This window comes from Panthera onca, chromosome B4, assembly GCF_046562875.1.
Source record: "Panthera onca isolate mPanOnc1 chromosome B4, mPanOnc1 haplotype 2, whole genome shotgun sequence".
Lineage (NCBI taxonomy): Eukaryota > Metazoa > Chordata > Mammalia > Carnivora > Felidae > Panthera > Panthera onca.
The window spans coordinates 5,390,545-5,415,783 of NC_138345.1; the positions used below are offsets into that span (position 1 = coordinate 5,390,545).

At 52.9% G+C, this 25,239-nt stretch overlaps 1 protein-coding gene and 1 long non-coding RNA gene across 3 annotated transcripts in view; one reads left to right on the forward strand and one right to left on the reverse strand.

Annotated features, from left to right (window-relative positions):
* Window positions 1–5,280: 5,280 nt before the first annotated feature.
* On the reverse strand, window positions 5,281–13,748 carry LOC132695123 (uncharacterized). Of its 2 annotated transcripts, XR_013556987.2 has the most exons (5): window positions 13,484–13,748; window positions 11,873–12,012; window positions 7,297–7,396; window positions 6,701–6,951; window positions 5,281–6,210 (listed from the first exon to the last, which is right to left on the reverse strand). It is a non-coding gene; the product is annotated as an uncharacterized LOC132695123 (long non-coding RNA). The 2 variants fall into 2 exon arrangements; XR_009617739.3 differs by lacking the exon at window positions 13,484–13,748 and having other exon boundaries at window positions 11,873–12,294.
* The window catches only part of PFKFB3 (6-phosphofructo-2-kinase/fructose-2,6-biphosphatase 3), a 74,572-nt gene continuing 61,903 nt past the window's right edge, over window positions 12,571–25,239 (forward strand). Inside the window, exon 1 of the mRNA XM_078450491.2 lies at window positions 12,571–12,703. Within this exon, the coding sequence (XP_078306617.1) occupies window positions 12,688–12,703 (16 nt within the window). The 5' untranslated portion in view covers window positions 12,571–12,687. The remainder of the gene's footprint in view (window positions 12,704–25,239) is intronic.

Genomic DNA, 25,239 nt, shown 5'->3' on the forward strand with positions numbered 1-25,239 from the left:
GCCACTTAAGTTCCATCCATCGTGTCTGCCTTCCGCCTGCGAGAAGGGGGTGGGGGACAAGAGGGGTCCACGAGGCACGTGCCCGCGGCCCTGCACACCGCGGTGCAGTACTTTGACTTCCACGGCGGCGGACGGAACTCTGACAAAGGCCCGGCAGCTGCGGAGGAGGCTGGGCCGTAGCCCTCTCTTACGACCGCCCCGCGTCCCGCTGACACTGGCACGTTCTCTCTCCAAGGACAAGAGGGTGAATGGAGGGGAGGCGGGCAGCCAGGCCGGCTTGGCTTCCCCTCAACGTGTACAGGGAATGGCCTCTTAAAGGAATCTCCAGAAGTTACCGTGCTTGTTCAGTGGCGCTCACAATGTCTTGATAGTATGTTCCCTTAAAAAGTGACCTATGTATGTGGGACTCAGAGGTGGGTGAAGAACTCCTCACCTGACTTTTTTTTTTTTTTTTTAATGGAATGCAGAGCTGCTGCATTACTTTAGAAGTTCAAGGGAAATTTTGATGCTTCGTGTCTACCCTTTTGCGAGGCGAAAACGGTCCCGGCCCCCCATATCCTGCCCAAGATCCCCCCCAGTCCGCAGCGGTCAGCCCCCCTTAACCTTCCTGCACCCAGGCCACAGAGTCTTCTTGTGTCTTCCAAGCGTGTCATCCAAATGCAGTCCCTTTCCTGCCCTTCCTGTGCAGGTTCGCGAAGCCTCCAAAGGTACGGAAGCAGGGTTTCTGCAACGACCCAAGTCCGGACGTTATCGGAGAAAACAAAAGGGGAGACCTTTTCTGGGGAAGACACGGCATTTGCTAATAATAAAACCTCTGGCCCCTAGAAGGTCTTCAAGAGGCCAGGAGGATTTTCTCACCTCCCACCCACCACGCATCCTCTTCCCTCGACTCCTGGTCTCTGAACCGCTTGGCATATTTGCCCGCTTGTTGGACGTGATCCGGCTGAGGTGAGCCCCCACCCTCCAACGACTGAGACCGCGTTCTTCTCCAGGTTCTCGCCACGCTCCCATCTTCCCCTGGGCCTCAGTAGTGCGAGCAGTTGTCAGTGCCCCCCACCCCACCCCGTTAAAGATTCATGTGCACCTTGTCAGGGGGACTTCTGGGAAGGAAGGGCAGGGCTTCTCAGCTCAAGTCCGGGACTTGGGGGCGGGCAGGTGCCTGGAGACGCAGCAAGAGGGGAGTAGGGTGCCCGCCAGTGTCCCCTTCCTCTGCCCGAGCTTACTTGTGGACATCTCTGTTTCATACATTCCTTGTCTTGGACCGAGCACATTCTGAATGGCAAGGCATGGGCTTTGCTTGAGAGCTTCAAACCAAAGCCACCCTTTTTCTTGAGGAAATGAAAACGAATCATTTTCTCAGATCTTCTGCAGACTTCATGATGGACAGTCGCTGACAAAAGTCATCAGGCATCCACCTCGGCAGTAAGGGCGGTGTATGATTTCCACACTCGGTGACGTCTCACCAACTGTATTATTTTTTTTTAGTGTTCACTTGTTTTGAGCGAGAGGAGGGGAGGGGCAGAGAGAGAGGGAGAGAGTCCCAAGCAGGCTCCACGCTGTCAGTGTAGAGCCTGACGCGGGGCTTATCTGAAACCATGAGATCACAACCTGAGCCTAAATCAAGAGTCAGATGCTTAACTGACTGAACCACCCAGGCACCCCCCCCACCAACTGTAGTATTTTTGTAACAATAACCACACAGGAATAAAGGCCATGCTTTCCCTCCAAGCGATCAGATAGATGCATATTTTCTGACATAAATAAACCTTTCTCCTACATGTGCTCTTAGGTTTCCCACCAGGTCACCCACACAAGCCCACATTCTGAATACCAAGTCCCTTCCTACTTTGGGGCAAACCCAGAAGTTGTTTCCAAAGACTGAAGACATTGCCACCTGGGTGGTGCCATCAGACCCCCTGTGCTGTTTGATGGCCCTGAGTGAGCTTTCCTGGGTTGAAATATTTCCTCTTCCCGGGGTGTAAAGGGGAAGAAGCGGCCGAAGTAAGACGTCGAACTTCTTTATGAAGAAGTCGATTTGGAAATAGTAGGTAGGGAGGGAATGGGGTACAGCTTGCTTTTTTCGGTGTTAGAAAATGCCCTCTGTTTATCTGCACAGAATAACCATTTAAGCCCAACTGTAATTTGTTGACTGGAGCAGGTTGGAAAAAATATTCAGGGAAATTATATATTTTTATACCAGTTACCTGTTGATGAGGTATGTATTAAATTAAAAGTACTTATTAAAATTCTGTTAGGTCATATGATTAACAGTGTACCAGATGCCTTAAAATCATGTTGAAAATACGGGTACAAGTATGATTCTAAGATATGTGAACAATAGTGCCAGCAAACAGATGAAGGTATAATTCGCCCGAAAAACACATTGTGAGCTTTAGAGGAAAGATTTTTTTTTTCCCCTTTTTCTGGCTTTTAGAGCCGTATTAAAACAAAAACTTCCAAAGCGTGAACCCCTTACGGAAGCCACTGAGCACCCCCAACCACCCAAACCCTCAGATGTTCACCTGGCTCGTGCAGTCTTCCTCGACTCCTCTTCTCGGCCAGGGGTGGGCGAGACCTGTGGTTCCAAGCCCCCATCAGTTTCCAGTTGTCAGTCCAGCCAGCCAGAGAGGGGCCCTAAGCACCCTCCGACAGATGACCGAGTTGTGACGCCTGACACCCCTACTAGACAGCATGTCGTGAATTTTGGATTAATCCTGGAAATCTGAAAAACGTTCATTTTAGTAAAATGTTTTAAAAGTCCTTAGTCCAAGATTGGTGCTTGTCTAGAACATTTGCTGTCAGTCTTAAGGACTGGGGTGTAAACAGAGAGAACGCATCTCCCATGGAGAACGCGTCACCCAACCATCACTGGGTCATTCTGAGCAAGACTGAAAGGCCTTCACATCCCCTCCCGTCCACACAGGAGCTCCGTGGGAACCGGCACCCCCTACCCCTTCTTTTCGTACCCTTGCTGCTTCCCAGCACCCAAGTTCTAATTCTGCCTAATGAGATGGCCGCAGAAATATCTGGGTCTTTGAGGGCAAGCTTTTGCTTCACTGGTAAAAGGGAAAAGATGTAATGGTGCTCCTTTCCCGCACCCCACCACACCGTTCAACCTTGAATCACGTGGTCCTGGTGTCCGGAGACCCCCTGCCGCTTCTGGTAAACCCCCCCTAAGTTCTGCCTTGGGAAAGCCCCGTGGCCTGAGCTGCTCCTGTGACCCGGGCTGATCCACTCGCTTCCCGAGTAACACTCCCTCCCTTGGGAGCCACTCTTGCCGGCTCAGAGCCCTCGGTTCCAGCGGGGCTGGGGGAGGCGAGACGGGGTGGGGGGCCAGGGGCCAGGGGCCCCCCACCCCCATCGCTGGAACCCCCGTGGTGGAAGCCAGTCGGCCATGACACGGCCAGATGACCAGTGGAAGGAAGAGATGAGAGCCAGGCAGGGTCCTGCGGCTCCCCCTCAGGAGGCCACCCGCCCCTAGGGCTTGGGGGTCCCGCCTTTCGTTCTGAGTGATGTCAGCACTCTTCCAGATGACGCGCTTTGGCCTAAGCTCCGTTGAGTGTGACGTCTGTGCTTTCGAACCAAGCGTTCTGGTGACCCCCACAGCTACTGGTGAAGCTCCCTCACTCCACGGGACTGTGCTTTCCACTCCTGCCTGTGACCGTCCACATGCTGTCCTCCTCTGTAGTCGCTAAGTGCCCTGGGCCTGAGGACGCTCTGCACCCCAGAGCAGGACACCATTAGAAACTCATTCCCTAATTCTGGAAGCAGCAAAGGCCTTCTGAGAGCCGAAAAGCTCTTCTCAGGTCCCATCTAGAAACTCCCCAGCAGCAGATGTACAATTTAGCTTTCTTTTTAGTTGTAAACATGTTATTGCAAAAATAACCCACAGTTCAGAAGGTCTGGAAAATCTTTATTATGTTGGATATTTTTTGCTGTCCCAATCAGGGTCTTTCTGGTCAATAAGTAACCTTAGTCAGTGCCTTGGGACAGGAGCCCTGACTTGCTGATATGACATAACTGTTTCTTCAGAGTCTTTTTCTTTTAACTGTGGAAAAGTTTCTATTTAAGCAGAGGAATATGAAGCAAATTAAACCCAAACTTTTGATATTTTGGGGTTAAGTTTAGGTGACCAGTATCTCTTTGGCACCTTGAGAACTTGTAATTTTAAGAGGATGTGGCAAATTTGAGTATCCAATGGACAGGCCTTGTGATCCCAGTTTAAAAAAAAATTTTTTTTTTTTTTTTTTTTTGAGAGAAAGAGAGAGAGAGAGAGCACGAGCGAGCACACGTGTGAGCCAAGGAGGGACAGAGAGACAATCTTAAGCAGGTTCCACACTCAGCACAGAGCCCAACTCGGGGCTCAATCTCATGACTCTGAGGTCATGACCTGAGCTTTAAGCTAAAACGTGCAATGCAATTTTATTAAGATTGTCAGCAGTATGGGAACATTTAATAAAAGAACTGAAGATTCGCCATATTTAGTTGGTTATTTGGCAAGGCCTGTGAGCAAACCAAAGTGTTCTGAAGTATAAAGTATTTCATAAATGCAGGTTTTAATTGATAAGGCAGTTTAAGTAGCTGGATTTCTACATGGGACCAGTCATCAAATTCCCCTGAACAATGACTGTTAAGTTTTACTATATTTTATATGATAAGGTTATAAGTAGAATAATGCAGCTTTGAGTTAAGTCTAAGAACTTAAGGAAAACCTAAAATGTTGAATTTGGATAAAATGTACATTGAAAAATAGAAATATCTCGAAGCAGTCTTTCGTATAATGTAGAAAAGCCACCCTCAAGTGCAGTAAAAATATATGTTCCTCCAACATTAGAAATTCTGCGTTTTCGGGGCGCCTGGGTGGCTCAGTCAGTTAATCTTCTGACTTAGGCCCCGGTCACGATCTCGCAGTTTGTGGGTTCGAGCCCTGCACCCAGTTTTTTGCTGTCAGCGTAGAGCCCACTTTGGATCCTCTGTCTCCCTCTCTCTCTGCCCCTCCCCTGCTTGCAGTGTCTCTCTCTCTCTCTCTCTCTCTCTCTCTCTCTCTCTCTCTCAAAAATAAACATTAAAAAAAAAGAGAGAAATCCTGCTTCTCTTTTAAGCAGTCATTCGGTCCTCACATCGGGCCAACAACTAATATTCTCTGCATTTTACAGATGGGGACACAGAGGCAGAGGAGGGAAGAAATGGCCCGGGGCGTGGAAGGGAGGGCCAGTTCTGGAGCTGGTCACACATCTTCCACCACGTAGCTTCCACGATGCCGTCCAGTTTGCCTCCAAGTTGTTCTGATCACGGGTTAAGTGAGAGCCCCCTTCGAAGACTTGCTTTTTCTCTGGAAGTGACAATGTGACTCATTTGAATCACAAAGACTCTTCATTTTCCTCTTCAGAAGGGCAGCATCATCTTCTAGGACTATAATGGGAGTGGAAAGCCACCGCTTGGCCAGAGCAGTTGTGCCTGACTTCTGGGAAAGAGGCAGTCTGGCTTCTCAGCCGTAAATAGGTTATTAAGACTAAATACACTGAGGTCAGATGGGCCTGGGTTCCCAGCTCAGCCAAGCCCTCTGAGGACTGTGATGCCCCGCCCGGAGGACAACGACTGACTGGAGAGAACACAGCTCCCCGGAGAGAGGGTGTGGCACGGTGAGGACAGTGGCATCGGTTGAGAGGCCCAGCTGGAGGTCTCTGCTCCGTCTTTGTGGCCAGGCGCCCAGGGCAGGCCGCTTCCCTTAGCCGCAGCTTTGTCAGTAGCGAGTGGGGGTGAATGCTCGCCCCTGCTTGAAGCAGGAGTTTGTCAGAGTGCTGAGAAAAAAGGACACGCTCGTTGCGACGACGACAAAAAGCCTGGTCATCTGCTGGCACAGGAGCGAGCTTCACAAGAGCAGCTTGGTGACATTCTGGAGTCCTTTAGGGCTCTGATGTTTTCAGTGATTCCATCCTCAATGCAAGCCCGGCCCTGGGCTCGGTGGGCTTCAAAGGCCCAACTTAAACCCCGTTCGCTGCAGCCACTCTTTCCTTGTGAAGAAAGGGACAACTGTCCCCGACTGGCCGGGAACCGGGCAGCCCCAGGGCGTGCACTCCCAGCTGCTGGTGCCTCCGGAGCTGCTGCTGAGCACTAAACACAATGCTACTCTCCTTCCATCCGGGACAGCGAGGGTGTGGATAGCGTCTGTCCCCTAGAGACTGAATCCTGATTTCTGAAACTCCGCGACTGGAAAGAGAAGAGATGATAATTAATTTCATTCCAACACGGTCAGGGCTGTACTTAGGAACCGGTTGAAACGGGAGGATTAGTAGGAAAGAAGGAGACTCTCTCTGAGCCAGGTCAGACTGATCTGGTGGGCACCGGGGAGCCCACATCCTCAGAGCAGGTAGGCCGTGCCCCCCACCGTCCACAAACCTGTTGCCCGTTTATATCCATTTATTTGGTTTAAGAAACTACCTTGCGGCAGGCAGGACTCCCACGTGGCCCCAGGATTCCTGGCCCTCGTGTACACAAACCTTCCCGTTACTCAAACACTAACCCAGTATTGCCGTGAATTTGCAGACAAAAGTAGGATCCCAAATCAGCTGGGCTTACGATACGGAAACTATCTGCAAGGGCCTGTGTCCTTCCTTAAGGTAGGGAGTTTCCTCGGCTGGTCCCAGAGGAAAGGGTCAGAGTTCAAAGCCCGAGAAGCCATCCACCTGCCTCCGCTGACCTGAAGACAGGAGGCGGCCACGTGGCAAGGATGCGGGCAGCCCCTGGGAACAGAGTGCTGGCGGCTGGCAGCTGGCGGCCGGCAGGAAGTGAGGACTTTACTCCTGAACTACAGGAACTGAATTCTGCCCTGGGAATGAGCTTGCAAGGCGGTTTTTCTCCAGTCTCCGGTTGGGAACTCCCCCGCTCACAGTGATTTCGGCCTCCCGAGACCCTGAGCAGAGACCCCAGTCTTGCCGTGTGACTTCTGACCTACAGAATCGGGAGAGAATACATGGGTGGTATTTTAAGCCACTAAGTTTGTGGTAAAAGCTCCTCCTCACTGTGCTGCCTGGAAATTAGGCAGTTCCCATCATTAATGGTAATTAGTAGCTGATTACACAGCCAGATCAGTTTGGGAGTTGTCTCATTTAGCGAGTTCTGCAGTCTCTATGATTACCCTTTACTTTTTTTTTAACTTTTTATTCTGAATTTTTAAACTTACAAACATTTTGCAAACAGTCTAAAGAAGTCTCAAACACCCCTCCCCCAATTCTCCAGATGTTGCATAAACACAGTACAGTTACCCAAATCCGGAAATTAATATTGGTACAGTACTATTCCTGTTTCACCAGCTGTCCTACTAATGTCCCTTCCGTGGTTCAGGAAGCCATCCAGGATCCCGTGTTCCATTTAGTCTTCATGGCTCATTAGCTGCCTGTAAAGCAAGAACACTTCCTCAGTCTATCTTTGTCTTTCACGATTTCGACATTTTTGAAGAACTGTTTGCTAGTTATTTTTGTAATGTCCTTTATTTTAGGTGTCTCATGTCTCCTCACGATCAGATTCAGGTTATGCATTTTTGCGCAAGAATACTGCCCATGTGATGTGTCCTTCTCAGTGCATTGTATCAAGAGGCACCTGATGCTGATTTGGTCCATTACTGGTGACGTTGACTTTGATTAGGTGGTGGAGGTGGCTTCCAGTTTTTTCTACCGCAAAGCCACCACCTTCCCCTTTGCAACTAATGCTTGCCTTGTAGGAGGTACTTTGAGACTGTTAATATCCTGTGTCTCACTGCATTATTGCTGCTTGCTAATTTTAGCCTCCCCGGAGGGTTCTTCTGTGAAACAATTATTTCTGTGCTATTTGCCAAATGGTGACTTTTCTAGTGCCATGATTCCTTCTCCATCTATGAGCTAGGATTCTAGTCATTTCTGTGAGGTCTAGGATTTGTGAGGAAGAGCTCTCCCTCCTCCCCTATGTATCTATTCACTTTCCTATTTATTTATGCCAGTGTGGACTCATGGCTTCTCACTTTGTTCTCTGGGTCACAATCCATTGCTGCCATGACTGTTTTGGAGGAGCCCTTTCACGTTGGACGCTGTGTGTTTTGGACGCGTCCCCGTCGTTTGTCGGCAGGTCTGCAAAATGATTACTTATTTTTCTGGCACAACAAGATGTTCCAGGCTCATCCTGTGCTTAGCCGCTCAAACCCTCCGGGGGCTCTTGGCTCCTTCAGTCGGAGACTGGTGTTTAGGAACCAACAGCCGTGAGTTAGATGTGTCCTTATAGCTACCCTTAGTATTTATAGTTTTCTCTGATACTGTGAATCATTGATTCTTTCATAGTTCCATAATTAGGTGTGCACAGGTGAACATGTGCATGCGTGCACGCACACGCACATGCACACACACACACACATTTTGGTAATGGAGAGTTGTTTATCCCCCAGCAGTTGGATTTCCCTCGGCCCCCTCGACCCCAAGGAAGCTCAGCCCCAACATTCCTGGGCCAGCCCACGTGCTCCTGCCCAACGCCCTCCCCTCCCCCATGCTCCCCATCACTTCTCTCTTCTTCTGGGACCCTTCCCTCTCACTACCCCAGGGCCCCTGCTTCCAGCTCTACTACTGCTAAAGTTACTCATAATGGCAGCTGCCTTTCACTGAGCACGTGTGCTCCAGGCAAATACGATTTCACGCGATCCTTACAGCAACCTGTAAAGAATGCATTATGCCCATTTTATAGGCAAAATACTGAAGCTCGAAGAGGGTCTATCATACAGCCTTGGGAAGCCATGGCAGAGATTCTCAGCCAGTGTCTTCTCCTCACCCCTTGCTTGCGTCTTGCACGCACCCACGCCAGGGCTGGCTGGCCGGAGGTCTGCCTTTTGGCAGGACCCAGGGGCCCAGAAGCTTGAGGCGGCAGCAGCTTTAAACCACCCGGACCGTATCAATGGGGGGTGGCCCGCAGTGGGGACAGCCGCTGGACTCTCTACTCTGGGGAGTCTGGTGGAGGTGGGGGTGGGGCCCTCAAGTACTTTATGGGCCCTGCTGGTCCCTGTCCCCAGGCACGCCCCTTCCTCCCTTCCTTCCTTCCTTCCTTCCTTCCTTCCTTCAACACACTCTTCTTTACCAGTGTTCCCTGACCCCGATCAAATATTCCCTCTTCCTATGACCTCAGTTCCTTCACTGGAGACCAAACCTCACATCCTACAGCTAGAGAGGAAAGGCTTGTGGGTAGAGATGAATTTCCGGGGTGGAACGTGTTAGATCTCTGAGTGTTACCCTCACTTTGGAGAGAGCATGAAAGCCTTCAGTTTGGCCTACAAACTGGAAAAGAAATCTGGGAAGGGGGGCCCTTTTCTTCTTGCAGTAAGAAAACCAGAGGCCATGGCTCTGGCACTTTCTGCCCCAAGAGCCTGGGCCGGGAGGCGCCCCGCGGAGCACCGCACCGGGACCAGAGGAGAAGGGGGGCTGGTGCCCTGGGTGGGAGGAGCCCTGATTCTGCTCCAGATCCTGCAGGACCCCTCCTAGCCCGGTCCCACTCCCCCTCTTGGGTGTCTGAGCACAGCCCTACACAAGGAGGGCCGGCTGCACCCTTACCACCTGGGAAGCTTCAGGCCCCGCCCCAGGCTTACTAAATCAGAAACCACCCCTGGGGCCCAGCCAGCTGTCACAAATCCAGTCCTGCAGCTTGCTCCCTGCCCTTGGGCTGGAGCAGCTCTGTCCTCAAGCCTCCGATGACCGGCTGGTGCTAGTGATGGTGGCCATTCTAGCACGATGACAGCTGGGGCCCTGGAGGAAGACCGGAACCCGCCTGACAACTCTTGCAATTTCCGCAAGGTTCCAGCCACTAGGCTCTACTCTAGACGGCAGTGTGCTGTGCTCAGAGCTCCTCAGAAGAGTACTGTTCCGTCCATAGGTCATCAGACCCAGAAGAGAAACGTCGGCGGACACAACGGGGAGTTTGGGGAATAATGATGCGATTCCTTCACTCTGCGACTCACACTATATTGTGGGAAGTGCCTCGGAATATACTCTCCACTTAAGATCTCTTCAAATCCTGCCTCCACGCCGAAAACCAGAGGGCTGTGAACCACTACCCCAGCCCATACTGGGTACTGGCCACAGTGAGTTAGTAGTTCTTGAGCAAATCCAATTTTTCAGGCCACTCGTTTCTCTCCTGTGTGAACTTGCCTAGGCTGTTGCCTCCCTTGTGCAAAGGACAAGCAGAGACACTCGTGCGGTTATGAAATGTCCACGGCAACCCTTGTTGGCAGGTTCTGATCGAAAGAACAGACGTCCCCAGGGATTATGAACAACAAGACCCAACATCAGAGAGGGCTGCTCTCGGAAATGATGGGAATAAGACAGCCACGAGCCCCCTGTTGTTCCTATAGGGGATTATGCTCAAGAGTGGAGAGATGGGGTTCCGGTTCCCCCGTGGGGAACCGGTTTTCCTGCATCACTTCTGATTCCGCGTGGGGGGACTTTCCACACCTATGAGCCCTTCTCCCAAGTGTCCTGCAATTGGATCCAGTCCCACACTAACTCCCTGCGCTTGGCATGGACCCCACAGGGCAACAAGGGGCTCAGCCCCACAACACTGCCCCCCACTTCAGATGCCAGTGCAACTACTGGGTGCCCAGGAACCCGCTCTTCTGTCTGACGTGGCCACAAAGTCTGGGGTCTCCGCGACTTTCGCTTTCAGGTTTGATAATTTGCTAGCGCTGCTCACGGAACCCAGAGAAGTGCTTTTACTTGGTGTTATCAGTTTATTGCCATGTATCAGTTTATACAACTCAGGAACAGCCAAACGGGAGAGGAGCGTAGGACGAGGTGAGCGGGTAGAGGCGCGTGGAGCCTCCCCGTCCTATCGGAACCTGCCACCTTCAGCCTGGAAACTCTCCGAACCCGTCATTTAGGGGTTTTTATCCAGGCTTCACTACGTGCGCATGACTGACCACTGGTGATCCGACCCAATTGGCAGCCCCTCTCCCCTCCCTGGGTAGGGGTGGGGGGATAGAGCTGAGAGTTCCAACCCTCTAAGCATGATGTGGTCTTTCTGGCCACCAGCCCTTATCCTGAAGCTACCTAAGTGTCCCAGGCACCAGTCATTTCATGAACACGCAAAAACCCTCTTTTCGCTCTGGAGATTCCGAGGTTTTTAAGCGCCAGGTGCCAGGAACTGGGAACAAAGACCAAATACGCATGTCTTACTGTTATCACAATCAGCCGCCTGAGTCCACAAGGCAGTAAAGGCACCAGCTACAAGGAAGAGGTTCCCCCCCCCCCCCCCCCCCAGCGTGCATGTCCTCTGGCTTCACTGTGACTCGTAGCCGCACAAATCCGAGATGTGCAGGCTTGCATTTATCTGGCCTTAGAAAAAATTTGCCTTCCGGCAAGTGAGTCCATGGAGTAAAGTGCAGGTCCGCTGGGTGTTATGGTTGTGGCAGCGGAAAGGGCAGAGGGCGTTGGCGATCTCTCTCAGTGTCAGATCTCCCCCCCCCCCCCACTTCCTGTTCCTCTTACACAGACTGACACCCACACTCAGGAGCTGAAGTCGGAGAGCTCAGGAACCCAAATGACAATACCTTGTCTGAACCAACACTGGCTGCCTTCTCCCAGACATGGGCTCCCTTGGAATGTGGGGGTGGAGTCTGGACCACCACCCATAAAGGGTAGCAGCCCAAGGAACTGCACCCCCCCCCCCCATCACGAAATGATTAAAAACCCACGAACACCCCACTGGCTCTGACTTTTCAGGTCACCTGGATTTTTTTTTTTTTCCACTATGTAGAAAGTGGGGAATTGCATAGATACCTTAAATATTAGATCTGGAGACTGTTCCCAACACCATTTCTTCAAACTGTAACATAAAATAGCACTTTTTCACAGGAACTAACTCTCACCTGGACGGACAGATGACCTCTGCCTTTGAGAAATTTGATCCCACCAAGTAGTTAAGCATTTTTCGGGTGCTGGCCTTCACACAAAATGTTTAGTGATGTGAGGAATGGTCTCCCTTCTCCATTTCTCGAGGTTACGGTTCCTGAAAGTCCCATTATTATTATCATTTTAAAATTATTTTTGACATATGTATTGATCAGGATGTGAGGTGCTGTTCTAGGTCCCCGGGGAAACAGCGATGCACAAGGGAGAGAGAGAGAGAGACGCACAGTTTGCCGGAGGCGATCACTGCCGGGGTGGGGTCGGGGTGGGGGGTGGAAGAGCGCGGGGCGGGAGCCCAGGAGCTGGAAGGATTTTCAACGAGGGCGGCCAGAGATGCGCTTTGCGGGGATTACTCCCTCCGGCCTTCATTTAATTTCCGTCCACGCCGGCCAGCCGTTGGGGCCGCCCCCCCCCCCCCCCGTGCCGGTGCCGGTGCCGGTGCCGGTACCGAGCGCCCGAGGGCAGAAGATCAGCGCGGGAGGCGGTCCTCCGAGGCCCCGCCCGGAAGGTGTGCCCGCGGCGTGGGGAGGGGCGCGCAGCGGCGCCGGGCGCGCAGGGGTTAAGCGCTTTCCGCCGGGCCCGCCCCGGAGGCCGCGCCGCCCGCCTCGCCGCGGTCCCACCCTCCGGCGGTGACGCGCCCCGCTCTGTCCAAATATGTCCCTTTCCCCCCTCCCTCGCCCGGCGCCCGCAGGCGCCCCCGAGCCGCGAGGCTGGCACTCGGACGTCGCCCGGCTTCGGTATCCCGGGCCGGCCCCGCGGGGCGCACCCCTCCGCGATGCCCTTCAGGAAAGGTAGGCGCCCTCCCAGCGCGCGGCCGCCGGGGACGCAGCCCCGAGAGCCCAGCCCGCGTGGTCTCCCCCTCCCCCCCCCCGGGCGCGCGCCGCTCCCCGCGCGACCCCCCGTCGTCCCCCCCCGCCCGGCCCTGCCGTGCCCGCCACCCCCACCCACCCCGGGCCCCGCGCCGCCCGCCACCCCCCGCGCTGCCGGGCACTGCCCGGCCCTCCGCACCGCCCCCCGCGCCGGCTCTGCCCTCGGCCCTGCCCGCCCCCGGTCCCGCGCCGCCCTCGGACCCCGCGCTGCCGCGGCCGCCCCCGCCCCCGCCGCACGTGTCCCGGCCGGTGCGCCGCGCGGGCTGCCCAGGGCCTGCGCCACTCGCGCGACTTTGAACGAACCCCCCCGTCGCGCCTCATTAAGTTGGAGGTCGCGCGCGACCGGCGGGCTGGGGGCCCTCGGTGGCGGGGGCTTGGCCGCGTGGGATTCCCCGCTGCGCACTCGGTGGCAGGCTGAGTCCGGGGGGAGGGACCGCTGGGACACGCGGGTGGGAGAGGCAGGTCTGTGTGCGAGTGCTGCCGCCGCCCTTCTCTACCCTCCGACTCCTGGGACGTCATGTAAACCACCCGGAACCTCAGTTCTTCGGCAAAATGGGGGACTGGGGACGGCTGTGTGGGACCGGTGGGACAACGCACCGAAAGGCAGATACCGACCGGAGGTGAGGTCGGCCTGGCCTAGGAAGGTGCCCTCGGGCAAGACCTACCCCCCCCCCGCCCTGCGCCTGGCACGGAGACACCCACCTGGCCCACCTGCAGGCCTGGCATTTAAGCTAGTTCACTGGGCCCGCCCCCTCTGCAGCGGGGGGGGTGTGTGTGTGGGGGGGGTGCACAAGCCCTGTCCGCGAGCCTCAGATCCTCCTGTGGCCCCCTGCCCCGGAAGGGGGATCCCACTGTATTTGGCCTCAGTTGGCTAGCCGGGTGATGGAGGCCGGGTCACTGCAGAGCTCCGCTCGGATCCTGGGGGCTGCCGGTCAGCTCGGAGCCCAGGATAGAGACGGAGATTCAGTTTTACTTCCCAGTCCGAGCTGTCTGACTCCTTCCCCTTTTCTCTTCGTGTGGGGAGGGGCTTGGGCTCTGGTGACCCACCCCTACCTGGGTACCCTGGCCGGGTGAGGAGTAACTAAGAGGAAGCCTCCACCCCGCCCCCCGGGGCGGGGGGCGGGGTGCGGCTGGGACTGAGCCTGGTGGCCCTCTGCCTGTCTTCTTGCCGGCTCTTCCTTCCCTTATAACTCAGATTCTAGGCCAATGCTCTGGTTGCACTTGAAGCCCTGTTGGCCTTTGTCCTTTTTACAAAGGTTGCCGGATAGAGCTCCTGGTTGTGAACGGGACTGGTGAGAAGGAAGGCGGCTGCTTCTAAGAGCAGGCGGGGTGTGTGGGGGGGTGGTGAGAAGGAAGGCCTCTGCTTCTAGGAGCAGGGAGAAAGCTGTCTTCGGTCCTCTGTCAGCTCACGACGTCCCGCCCCTCGGTCACTGTCCTCAGTGTCTCCATTACTCCACTTACAATATGGCGGCCTTGCCTGGACGGTCCCTCAGGCTCTCACCTGACCTCATTTAACTGCGGCGTGAACAGTCACATGTCTGCTGACTTTACCACTTCTCCGCGCTCGCTCATTTCCTTGTGGTCTCTGCGGGGGAGCTCCCAGAAGGCCTGTCCCAGGACTTGTTGGTGGGGGCCGGGGAGGGGGTGGCGAGCATCCACATCAAGGATGAAATACCTGCGCAGCTAAATGATCTTGCACGTGTGACGATTTCCCTTGATGACAGTATTAATAGCTCACACAGGACAAAACGTTTGCAAACTGCTAAAGGTTAAGGCTTTGTCATTGCTGCACGAAGGGGACACTACCATTCGTCTGTTCTGTGGATGCTAATTCGTGAAGGTCCTAGGATGGGAGGAACAGTAGTTGCTGGGTTTTGGAAGCTTTGGTGGTGAGCCAGCCAGGGCTGGGACTCTGGAGGGCTTGGAGCCCGAGCCAGAACTCCCCCACTTGATTGAGTCGAGATCTCCTACCTAGAAGTAAGCCCAAGTGGAAATTGCAGGGAGACCTGGTTTGTTCGGTATCGTGATAGGATGTCATTTGGGGCTGCGCAAGGCAGAAAGGTCGGCCGTGGGGTGGGGCTCAGCACCGTGTCCCTGGAACTGTCCAGATGGTGGACACTTAAGTGCATATGTTTTACTTATATATATATTTGGATTTTGAGCCATCTGACTATATTAACAATTCAAAAAAATAATTTAAAAATTAGGAAATGAAAAGCCTTTCCTGCTCCCCCCCCCCCCCACCCCCAAGATGAAAAGAAGCCCGATGGAGAAGGACTTCCTCCTAGCTAACCTCTTGAAAGTTACTTGACTACTAATTCCCTTCCCATGCTGTGTTTTTGGGGCTTGACAGGTAGGACTTTGGGATCAGCTCGGTCAGAGGCCCAGTGAGAACACCAGGTGTGCTCGCTCATAGGGGGCAAGCTGAGCAAAGTTCAATAAGGGGACTGTTAGAGCATCTGGGTGGGGTGTGCGAAAAGCGCAAAAGAGAGGCCCAAAGGGCTGAGGAGCCTGATCGGGGCTGAGCCAGCTTACGATCCAGGCAGCTCGTAGTCCCAAGGAGAGCGGAGAGCAGACTGGGAGAGTCAGCAGCAAGGTCACGCTCCTCCCTCCCTCTGACCTCAAAGCCCGGGCAGCCTGCCGGCCGGAGCCCCTCGATTCCACGCAGGCTGGCCCGCTGGGACGCAGAGCCGGGTGGGCTCACCTTTGGTGGAGGGCGGATCTGCTGAGACAAACAGGTGACCTGCCCAGGATCTTAGGTCCTGTGCCTTGAGTGTGGGATGAACAAGCTGATTGATGTCTCCCGAATGCAGAGTTCCGTGACTGCATGCTACGTCATTCTTTGTTTTGTTCGCTCGTTCATTCATTCATTCATTCATTCTCTGGATCGAGTGCGTGCTATGCACCAGGGTCACGCACCGTGCTGGCCCAGTGAGGTTTGGCAGCTCCCTCCCTGGACTGACACCTCCAGTCCGGCCCACGGTGCTCCCGTATGGCCAGGCAGAAACCACCGAGCGTGGATGGATGAACGAAGCTGGCCGAGATCGGCCCGGGCAGCAGCTGCCGGCGACCTTCCCCACGGGCAGGTGGGGATGACGGTGGCCACGGTGGGGAACAGAGCTGGGTCCTCTGCCATGTGGCTGGAAGAAGTAGGCTTCGAGATTGGTCTGGGTCAGGAGGAGGCAGCACTCTCCGAAGCGGGCAGGAAGAGCTTGGGCCAACACCAGGAGAAGGCGGTGGTGGGCGGGGGAGGCCGTGGTGGGGGGTGAAGGCTGGAGCCCCGCTGTGAAGGGAGGGGGTGGCTCTTCTCAGAGGGCTTTACAGATAGGAGACGGGGTGACTGTTCCTGAGATTTAGGTGCGGCTCTGTCCGAGCCTGGGGTCTCCACTACCTTCTCCAGGTCCCCTTCTGGTTGAGAAGTAAAACTGTCTTAGGGAACGGGGTCGCAAGGATTCTGGCACAGTCCCACCTTTCGGGGGGGACAAGGGGAACAGTGAATGACAGTAAGAAACCCAACTAGCTCCACAGAGCATCCTCCACACGCCTTCTCCAAGTGCCTTCTGTGTGCTCACCGGTTCTCCCCACCTGCTGATGTGAGTGGCATCATTTCCCTGTAAAGATAAAGGACACGCGGCTTACAGGGACAATGCAGCTTGTCTGAATTCCCTCGCTAAGTTGTGTGCTCCGCAGGGCTGGGACTTAGGCCTCTGCATTCTTCCTTTCCGGCACGGCCGGTGATGGCCCAGGTTAGGAGATGACGTAGGATATGATCGCCATCAGGCAGAGAAACCGTACAGTTTGAGAAGTCTGCCGTGTGAACCAGCAATTTCTTTCACATCAGAAAGGCGCAGAGGGACAGACGGGGTTGCCTGACGCGTCTGGGTCTTTGAGAGACGGATGCAGGCGGATGCGGGTGGGCCCGCACAGGACAATACCGGCCTTCTGCCTCTCTTCAGGTGGCCCCAGGACACTGCCGTCATAAGTGCCGATCCCCGTGTCGCGGAGCTGATGACAGGCCGCAGCTGCTTGGGGAGCTGACCGGTGCCTGCTGGGCACAGAGTTTCCGGGGATGCTGAGGGAACTAAGGGAAAAACAAATACCATGACAAGGGATGCGACACAGTTGGAATTCCTGCAACTCAGCCACTTGCAACAGGAAATCAGTTACATTTGTTTCAATTTTGCTGACTGGGGTCAGCATTTTGGGACTGTAAACCCAGGACCTGTCCTTCCTTTCTCTCCCCAGGGGAAGTGCGAAGATCAGATCCTGAAAAGACCTTCTCCAGGAGGGGCTGGGCTCTCCTTCCTTCCTGTCCCGGGGGCCTCCCTGCACTCTGGGTGTCTGTGATGGTGGGCTGTGTTCTGGGGTGCGCTCTCCTCCCCCAGGGCCTAGCAGCTTCCTGGATGAGGCCGGGGCTCCCTGGCCATTTCAGAGCCGTATCCCAGATGTGCCTGCGGCGTGCTCCCCAAGGAAGGAGACCCAGCGGTGCTGTGTACGGACAGGTCCTGGTGTCGGGGGGAACAGTCTGGCCGGGGGGCTCGGAGACCAGGTAGTGACAGGGCGACTGGGGTCAGTTACTGGCTGGATTATCTCAAGTCACTTAAGAGCACTTGGCCTCAGTTTACCAGTCTGGGAAAGGAGCGTGAGCTAAGATTCCCTCCAGATCTGACTCCGTGCCCTCTAATCATTTGTCTCACACACACGGAGTCTCCCACGCGTCTTGGGCAAGCTGTCTGCAGGAGGTGGAAGGGATCGTCTCTGTGCCTTTGTCCCCAAAGACTGTCCTGGGCATGCTAGCCTGCTGTCTCCCGGTGTCTTCAGGAGAGAAACTAAGTTTCAGGCAAGTGGCACATGACAAAATCATGGCCCTGCGTTCTCTGGTCTCCGTGATCCTTCAGCTTTGACCTCAGGACTGAAATTTATGCCCAAGGAAGTTGGTATCGGAGTCCAATTTCTTTCTTTCTTTCTTTTTAATGTTTATTTATTTATTTTTGAGGAGAGCGAGCACAAGCGGGGAAGGGGCAGAGAGAGGGAGGGAGACACGGAATCTGAAGCCGGCTCCAGGCTCCGAGCTGTCAGCACAGAGCCCGACGCGGGGCTCGAACCCACGAACCGTGAGGTCGTGACCTGAGCTGAAGCTGGACGCGTCATCAGCTGAGCCACCCACACGCCCCTCAGAGTCCAGTCTCCTGAATGTGCGTTATACCTTCCTGTCCTATGGAGTCTGGAAGTCTGTGTGCCTGATGTCAGGCCATCATATTCATGGGTCTGGCAGTTCCATCAGGTAGCTCCAGGGCTGAGAACGTTTTGCTCATCTTCCCAGAGTCTAAAGTAATCATAAGTAGCAGGCCCTCCCGTGTGGAACTTTATAGGTAAGAGTGACTGTGCCCACACCATGCTGACAGTCAATTTGTCAGAAAGAGAGCCTCCCTCTTCCCTGCGTCCGTGGCCCGATGAAAACAAGCGGGTGTTCCAGAAGTGTGGGCCCTTCACCTGGCTTTCCTCTCTTGATGTGCAGGGAGCTGAGCTGGGCTGATGCTTTTTGAGGAAACTACTGTGTTCTTCCTTAGGGCCAAACTGCTTTGGTGTTTTTACCTTTTCCTTGACGTATTGAACCCCAGCAATGGATTGGATTCAGAAAGCCCTCCCCTCGAGGCTGTGGAAGTCATCAGGAGGCTTGGGGACCTGGCTCGGTCCAGTCACAGGCAGAGCAAAGTTTCATCGGTCAGTGGGGGCAGACAGGAGCTCAGAGAGGTACCCCAGAGAAGTGTGGGCTTCGGGGCAGGAAGAAAGAAAGAGAACGAACCTGTCAGGAGAGAGATGCGTTTTGACGCAGACAGACCCTGGAAAGCCTGGCCCCCAGCACCATGGCCGCATGACTGTTCGTGTGGCCAGATGCTGCCTGGGAAGAGTGGGTGCAGAAAGTCCCCTTCTGTAGGGAAATGTCCAGACCCTGTGGGCCTTATTCCTGGCCACACATGTGGATTAACTGGGGAGCTTTTAAAAAAGTCTGATGCACTAGAAATTCTGATGGGATAGTTTTGGGCCGATGCTCGGGCAGAAAGTTTCGTGAGCCAGTACCGATCCCAGAGTGTATGGCAAGCTGTGATATTTTGCAGTCTCTTCTGTCTCATTGAAAAGGATTCTGGCGTGCTTCCAGCAAATCGATTTCAAGGCCACTAGTGGGGAGGAGCCCACAATCTTGAAAACACTGTTCTGGCGTGATAGCTCGTGCTGCAGAGGCTGGGGGCTGAAAACTGCATTTCCCAGCTCTCCCCTGCAGCTGGGGTGCCGAGCGTGACTTAGGGTTTTCACCAAGGTCCGAGTGGTCCTGCTTCAAGGATTCTGGCAGGTACAGCTGTGGAGGCGTCCAGCCTCTCAGCGGGGGGCTTTCTGAACCAGGCAGCCTCGGCAAGAAGCGGGGAACGTGGATAAAAGGTTAGAGTCCCCCCCCGTTCGGTCAGCCATCCGCAAAGGCCCCATTTCTCTGGGGACATGCACAAAATAACCATTTGGGGAACACTGAGAAAGGGAGGGTCGTAGACTCACTCAGTAGTTGAGGACATTGACATAGAACGGGCAAGAGGGGCGCCTGGGTGGCTCAGTCGGTTAAGGGTTCGACTCTCGGTGTCGGCTCAAGTCATGATCTCACGGTTTGTGGGATCGAGCCCCGTGTCAGCCTCTGCACTGAGTGTGGAGCCTGCTTGAGATTCTCTCTCTCTTTCTCTCCACCCCTCCCCCCGCTCCTGCTCCCACTTGCACTCTCTCTCTCTCTCTCCCTTAAAATAAATAAATAAACCTAAAAAAAAGAAAAGCAAGAAACACAACTGGATGCCAGCTGGCTGCCTCTGCCCACAGTACCTTCCTGTGCTGTTACTTCAGTCATTTCCATACGCTCTTCAATCATCTGGCAAAGATCTATCTGTTCGGCGCCAAACAAACCCCACAGCACCTGCTTTACCTGCGGGGTAAAGAGCTGAGGATACAGCAGTGACCAGTGTAGACAAAACTGCCTGCCTTCATGGGACTGACTTTCTAATGGGGGTAGACAGGCAATAAACAGATAGGTAAATATAGAGAGTGCCCAATGGACCTAATGGCTATGGAGAGGAGGAAGGAGAGTAGGGATGGGGGGCAGGCCTCTGTTTTAAGTAGGATGGTCACCCCAGGGTGACATTTGGGTAGAGACTGAAGGGAGTGAGGAGTGGACGGTGCAGTATGTTAGGAGAGTGTTCTCACAGGGGGAAGTGCAAGTGCAAAGGTCCTGTGGCCACAGTGGGCTGAGTTTGGGAGGAAATATGCAAGCCAGTGAGGCCACCTTTAGAAAGGTAGCAGGGCAGGTGCTATAGATCAAGGCTACTCTAGGGCCTGGGCCTCTGACTCCGAGTGGGATGGGAAGCCCTTGGAGGGTTTCAGCCAAGGCATGGCAGAAATGAACTTGGCTGTTATAAGCCATGAGTGCAGGATGTGGCTGCCTTCCTGAGAACAGGCTGTAGGGTGACGAGGGTGAATCAGGGAGACCAGGTGGGAGCCTGTTGGTGAGCAGTGACATTGGCTTAGGTCAGGCTGGGGGGAGGGGCAGGTGGTCCAAAGTGGTTGGATTCTGAATATATTTAGGAGACGAAGACTGCAGGGTTTGTGAGGGATTGGATGTAGGGGAAGAGGAAGGGTGAGTCACGGGTGACTCCCTAGCTGCCTTGTGGGAGGGATGCCGAGGACCCTGGTGGTTATGGTCGCGGCCGCGCCACCAGCCGAGGCGCCACCAATCCCGGGGAGTTCGTTGGCGCTCTGTAACTGTGCTGTTGACCTCCAAGAGGAGCGGGCCTCCCCAAGCAGCGGTTCGGCTTGTATCCGTGGTTCGGGAGGGTTGGGACTCAGCAAGGAGCCTTCCAGAAAGACCGATTATGCTCTGAGCCAAGTGTCAGACAGACACCTCCTTTAAGAAAAACCTGGCTTTCAAAACCAGGATTGATTATTATTGCCACACATGAGGGATTCTTAAAGTTCGGGTGTGTTTTACATAATGGACACATGGCCAAGTGTGGGTAGTTTCCCAGCCGGGAGAGAAGCGTGTGCTGGGGTTTTCACGTTGCCAGTGTTTCTGTGTCCGTAGTACCCGATTGCCAGACAATTTCTGTCCATCCTTCAGTTTCCTTAGACCACGAAGGCCTCCATTGTCGGAGAGGGGAAAGCTCCATGCCAGAGAGCCGTCCCAAACAAACTCAGCCCAGCCACCAGCTGACCATGTTGGCCTCCAAACAGGATGACCGGCTCGACCAGGATTGCCCGGGATGTCCCCCTCCTTAGTTCGGGAAACCAGGAGACAAGGCCACCTCCTGAGTGCCGGGCACACCAGGACGCTGGGTCACCCCACTTGCCTCCAGCCAGCCCTGGCCCCCGGGCTTGATGGCCTCATTTAGAGGAATAGGTTTTAAAACCTCATTAACATTTGAATAACAAAAGGAAAGAATCCAAGCTAACCTCACTGTCCCGCAGACTTGAAGACTCAGGAAGATGTGTTTCCTTGCGGTTCTGCCAAGGGGCGTGGAAGGAAATCAAAGCAAGAATTGTCGGCCACTCGCTGCCTCCTGCTCACAGTAAAGGAATCCGAATCTGCAGATTGGCTGGTGTCTGTGTGAAAACTCTGCAACTTGAATGTCATGCTTTTAGGATAAAGTGAGTCGGTTGGCATCCACTTCACCATGAATCATGTCTGCTGCAGATACATCATTTCCCAGATATACGTGGAGAACAAAAAGTGGAGCCCACTTCAAGCCAAATCATGTTTTGGGCAAATCCTGGATTATGTAAAAGCTTTTCATTTGAAGTCATTTGAATGAAGCAAAAGGTCCTGTTGTCACTGCTGCTGCTTTAAGGAAATTTATTATTTCTTAAGCGTATAAGACTTCGAAAAATTCATTTTGTAATGCACGCCAGTAAGTAACAAACGGCATGACGGTAAAATCACGATCCGTGCTACCGAGCAGTGAGACGGGCCTTTTTCCCCTGTGGCTACGTTCCTTCCCCTGGCTTCGGCGAGAAAGAACCCAACGGTTCGTAACACCTGTCCGTCACCAGGTATGTCGTTCGTGGGCATGTCACGGAGAGAAGCTTCTGCACCGGTGATGTTCAGTCTAAAAGGAACAGCTTTCAGCGGCTAGATGCACACGTACAGGAGACGAATAAATGACCTTTCGGGGTAGTCGCGCCATGCAATGTTACACTGCGGTCTGGGTGAGCCACGCGCTCTGATAGACGGTTGTATTCGATATTGTCATGACTGTTTAAAAAATTGCAAAACGTTAGGTGCAGTGAAATACTTAAAAAAATTTTTTTAATGTTTAATTTTTGAGAGACGGCGAGAGCAAGCTGGGAAGAAGGGGCAGAGAGAGAGGGAGAGAGAACCCAACGCAGGGCTCTATCCCACGAACCGTGAGATCGTGACCTGAGCTCAAGTCAAGAGTCTTAACCAACTGAGCCACCCAGAGGCTCTGTAAAATATTTTTTTATAAAACACCTGAAACTAAACAATATTGCTTTTAAGCAATACTTACATAACAAAACAATATTTCTTTTTATTATTGTTATTTTTTTTTAATGTTTATTTATGGAGAGAGAGAGTGCGCAAGCAGGGGAGGGGCAGAGAGAGAGAGGGAGACAAATCCGAAGCAGGCTCCAGGCTCCGAGCTGTCAGCACAGAGCCCGATGCGGGACTCGAACTCATGAACCGCGTGATCATGACCTAAGCTGAAGTCGGACGCTTAATCAACTGAGCCACCCAGGTGCCCCCAAAACAATATTTCTTTTGTAAAATTCAGTATAATGGCTACTTCCGTCTGGAGGGAGACAGGAGCAGGGATGGGGGAACATGTATAGAGAGTGAAAAGCTCAGCTATCAATTGGCTGATGGGTTTCTGCTGGTCTGTTATGTCACTTCAACAGTATAAAAGGGGGCCGTTCAAAGATCAATGAGGAGTGCATGAGATGAACCAAGGATTATGAACCCAAACCTCTGTGCCTGGGGCCCCCAAATCAAGAAAGAATGAAGAATTTTTCCTCCTACTTGTTAAGGAGATCAGCAGTTTCCAAAGCTGTGTTTTCATGGTTCATGAAATAATTGTCAGGCAAGTTGAGTGCCCTTTGTGTCTACAGTCATGATTGTTTTCTAGACAAATGGACAAGAAAAAAGAGTGTGTAAGAAGAGTGTGGTAAATCGATGGGGCGCCTGGGTGGCTCAGTCGGTTGAGCGTCTGACTTCGGCTCAGGTCATGATCTCTTGGTCCGTGAGTTCAAGCCCCACGTTGGGCTCTGTGCTGACAGCTCAGGGCCTGCAGCCTGCTTCGGATTCTGTGTCTCCCCTCTCTCAGCCCTTCCCCTGCGCACACTCTCTGTCTCTCTCAAAAATAAATAAACGTTAAAAAAAATTAAAAAGAAGAGTGTGGTAAATCTAAACACTGAGTGTGGTACTTCATCAAAACAGGACATAAAATTGTATTTTTAAATTTTAATTGCTTGTTTCTGTTACTACCAATTATATTTAAGTTTTTTTAAAAGTCTATTTGTTTATTTTGGGAGAGACAGAGATAGAGAAAGTGGAGGAGGGGCAGAGAGAGAGAGAGAGAGAGGGAGAGAGAGAGAGAGAGAATTCCAAGCAGGCTCTGCACTGTCAATGCAGAGCCTGACATGGGGCTCAAACCCATGAAGCCATGAGATGACCTGAGCCAAAACCAAGAGTCAGACGCTTTACCCACTGAGGCATCCAGGTGCCCCTATGTTTAAGTTTTAACAGGGAAACGGAATTATTTAGAGAGTCCATTTCAAGTAGTAGGTACTTGTAAGTATTAGGTCCTTAAAGATAGGGACCCAGATGTGTGTGTGTGTGTGTGTGTGTGTGTGTGTGTGTGTGTGTGAGAGAGAGAGAGAGAGAGAGAGAGAGAGAGAGAGAGAGAGGGAGAGGGAGAGGGAGAGAAAGAATGATACAATAAATACAGTACCTGAGCCTGGACTAGGGACTGGGCATTACCATGGCATTTGGCCAGATGCATTTGGAGTCCTTATTGTATTCGAGTTAATCTGCTTTTAATGGTTATATTGTAGTTATGCGTGTAGGAAAGCATCTCTGCCTTTAGGTAATACACTCTGAAGTATTAAGAAGAAATGGGGCACGTTTTGTCTTCATGGTTCAGAAAAAAATATGCATGAATTTTTTAATTTAAAAAATATTGCGAATGTGCTATTTTGTCTATATAAAATATATATTTAAAAAATGTAATTACATAGAGGATGATAAAGCAGATGTGGCAAAGTATTAACAATTGGTGAGTCTGGGTGAAGGATGCGTGGAAATTCTCTGTGCTACTCGACATTTTTCTGTAAGGCCGAAATTATGTCAAAAGGAGAAGTTAAAACAGGAATGAGAAATGCTCGGTCACTTCTCCAGCCACATTGCCTAATCCCGTACCTTTTGCCCCATCCTTCCGTCCTTCGGTGTGGCCTGGGGCCATGTTCACCCTGCCTGGAATATTCCTCCCTCGGAGCTTGGCGTGAACCCTGCAAAGCATCAACTGATTCTCGTCTCCTCATGGAGGCCTTCCCTGACCACCCCTCTAAGAGCCCCCCGCCCTTCCCATCACTCATTTCTTGGCTTTTCATTTCTGAGGGTACAGGCAAGGGCACTTTTTATACAGATTCACCGACTGTATGACCCAGCAATCCCGTTCCTAGGTGTAAACCCAAGAGAAATGAAAACAGTTGCCCACAGAAAGGTATACATGAACTGTCAGAGCAGAGTTAGTCATAATACCCCCGACGTACCAGCAACCCAGTGTCCCCCAACTGATTGATGAACACACGAGGTATACCTACCCATACACTGGAATCCAGCACTAAAAAGGAATTGCGTATCTACAGAGCAGAGGGGTCTTGAAAAACATGCTAAGTGAAAAAGGTATTCACAGAAGATTGTGTGATTTCATTCATATTTAATGTCCAAAAAGGCCCATCCGTAGATATAAAAAGTGGATCATGGCTGCCTGCAGGTTAAAGGAGGAGAAAATGGGGGTGTGACAGCTCACGGGTTTTTTCGGGGTAATAGAATGGTCCCAAAATTGCGATGTTCACACAAGTTTGTGAATATAGAAAATGCACCGGATTGTGTAGCTTTATTTATTTTTAATATTTATTTTCAAGAGAGATTGAGAGTGTGAGTTGGGGAGGGGGCAGAGAGAGACAGGGAGACACAGAATCCGAAGATCCAAACCAGGCTCCAGGCTCTGAGCTGTCAGCACAGAGCCTGACGTGGGGCTCAAACTCAAACTGTGAGATCATGACCTGAGCTGAAGTTGGACGCTCAACCAACTGAGCCACCCAAGCGCCCATGGATTGCACAGTTTTAAATGGGCAACTTCTATCTCAGTAAAGCTGTTCCAAAAAGCAAACCAACAGACAGATTTCATCAT